This window comes from Entamoeba invadens, assembly GCF_000330505.1.
Source record: "Entamoeba invadens IP1 unplaced genomic scaffold scaff_1105074724651, whole genome shotgun sequence".
Classification (NCBI taxonomy): Eukaryota; Evosea; order Mastigamoebida; family Endamoebidae; genus Entamoeba; species Entamoeba invadens.
In genome coordinates this window covers 104175-105713 of record NW_004443699.1, presented here as the reverse complement: position 1 = coordinate 105713, position 1539 = coordinate 104175, and the positions used below count along the sequence as shown (strand labels likewise).

The following is a 1539-nucleotide window of genomic DNA, read 5'->3' as shown; positions in this document are numbered from 1 at the left end:
TAATATTCTTAATTCGACATTCATTGAGTTGTTACCACTAATTTGGCTGTTGAAAGTGATTGGTTTTTGGTTGATGAAGTGGACTTCCTTTACAGTTATTTCTGTTGAAAACTTTCGACTTGAGGAATAACAAAAATTCATAGACAAACGGATTTTTCTGCATTGTCATAAAGTAAAGTACAGTCGACGGAACAACTTTCTAGAGAAACCGTGTGCGAAACTATCACAACTAAAAAAGAGGACTGTTTAATCACAACTCCTACAGTTTTGGTCGACCCATCTAAAAGTTGCCGCTCTTCATGTGGAAGTTTGTGGTGATAAGAAATAATAAAATCCGGATGTCCAGATGCACCAGTTTCAATTTGCGAGGTATTATCTTCCATTCGTAGTGATTTCCAAATAGGAGTTTTCTTTGATTTTAACTTTTCCTCATTACCTTTCTGTGGGTACTTTCTAGTTATATTATAATTGTTGTATAATACTTCGATTTTTCTTTGTTGTGTGTTTTTAAAAACTTGGAATTATTTCCATTGAAGTAAAATTTTTGGGTAATTAAATCGGCATTATTTCACTTGAAAATTATAATTTGTGTCGATATGTTTTTGAATCATTTTCGGTATATTTGTGTGTTTCTACAAATAATTTTGCTATATAGTTTATTTATACTAATGTTTATTATATTTGTAAAAGATGATACATTTTGGTTAATTAAGTCCATTTTAAAGTTTTATAAATTCCAAAATAAAAACTAAAAATATTAGTAAATAGATCATATAATCAAAACTTATATTGTGTTGCATAAAATATAGTAAAAATTATTATTTTAATAAGAAAAAATATTATTATTGAGGTGGAAAATTTTAGTTTTTTCGTGATAGTTTTCTCGAACTTTAATTATTTTTCAACGAAGTTTTTATTGAATTAAAGGGAGTAATGTTTCATAAAAAACGTGTAAAAATGCTGGAAAATGTGATATGAAAATTCCTAAGATTTTAAAGCAAAAATCAGCAGTTTTTGTTCAAAAGTAATACAGAAATTTAAATAATAATCAAATTTATTTGTTTGTTATAGTTTCATTAAACTAAAAAATATAATAAAAAATAATTTAAAAAATAAATAAAATTAAATTAATTTTAGACCCGACTTGTTATAATTTTAATTATTAGTATTAAAATGTTTAATTATGTTAAATGTGTTTTTTAATTTTATTCTGCGAATTGTTTTATTTTTCATAACATATTTATTTTATGTTATTTATATTGTTCATAACTTCATTATGATCTTTTATTTATTTAATAATTTTTTTAGTTTATAATTAAACAAATAATTGAAATGAAACCAAACAAATAAATGTAGAATAAAATATCTTTAAGAGAAAGGACGGACAAGGGGACGAAGGACGGGAATATAGGCCGAAGGACGTCCTTTGTGGTTTAAGGACGTCCTCCCGCTATAAAGGACGTCCTCCTGTGTATATGGTGTCCTTTCTATTATTTTCGTGTCCGCGGCATTTTTTATTCATTATCGAAACTATTTAAC

The 1539-nt window shown here is 26.1% G+C and overlaps 1 protein-coding gene across 1 annotated transcript; it reads right to left on the bottom strand.

The window, feature by feature from the left end:
- Positions 1-2: 2 nt before the first annotated feature.
- On the bottom strand, positions 3-383 carry EIN_132040 (hypothetical protein; the record flags this gene model as incomplete). The annotated part of the gene is made up of 2 exons (XM_004261068.1): positions 3-87; positions 150-383. Coding segments are annotated over 2 exons (319 nt in total), but the record flags the coding sequence as incomplete, so codon positions are not given.
- Between the last annotated feature and the right edge of the window lie 1156 nt (positions 384-1539).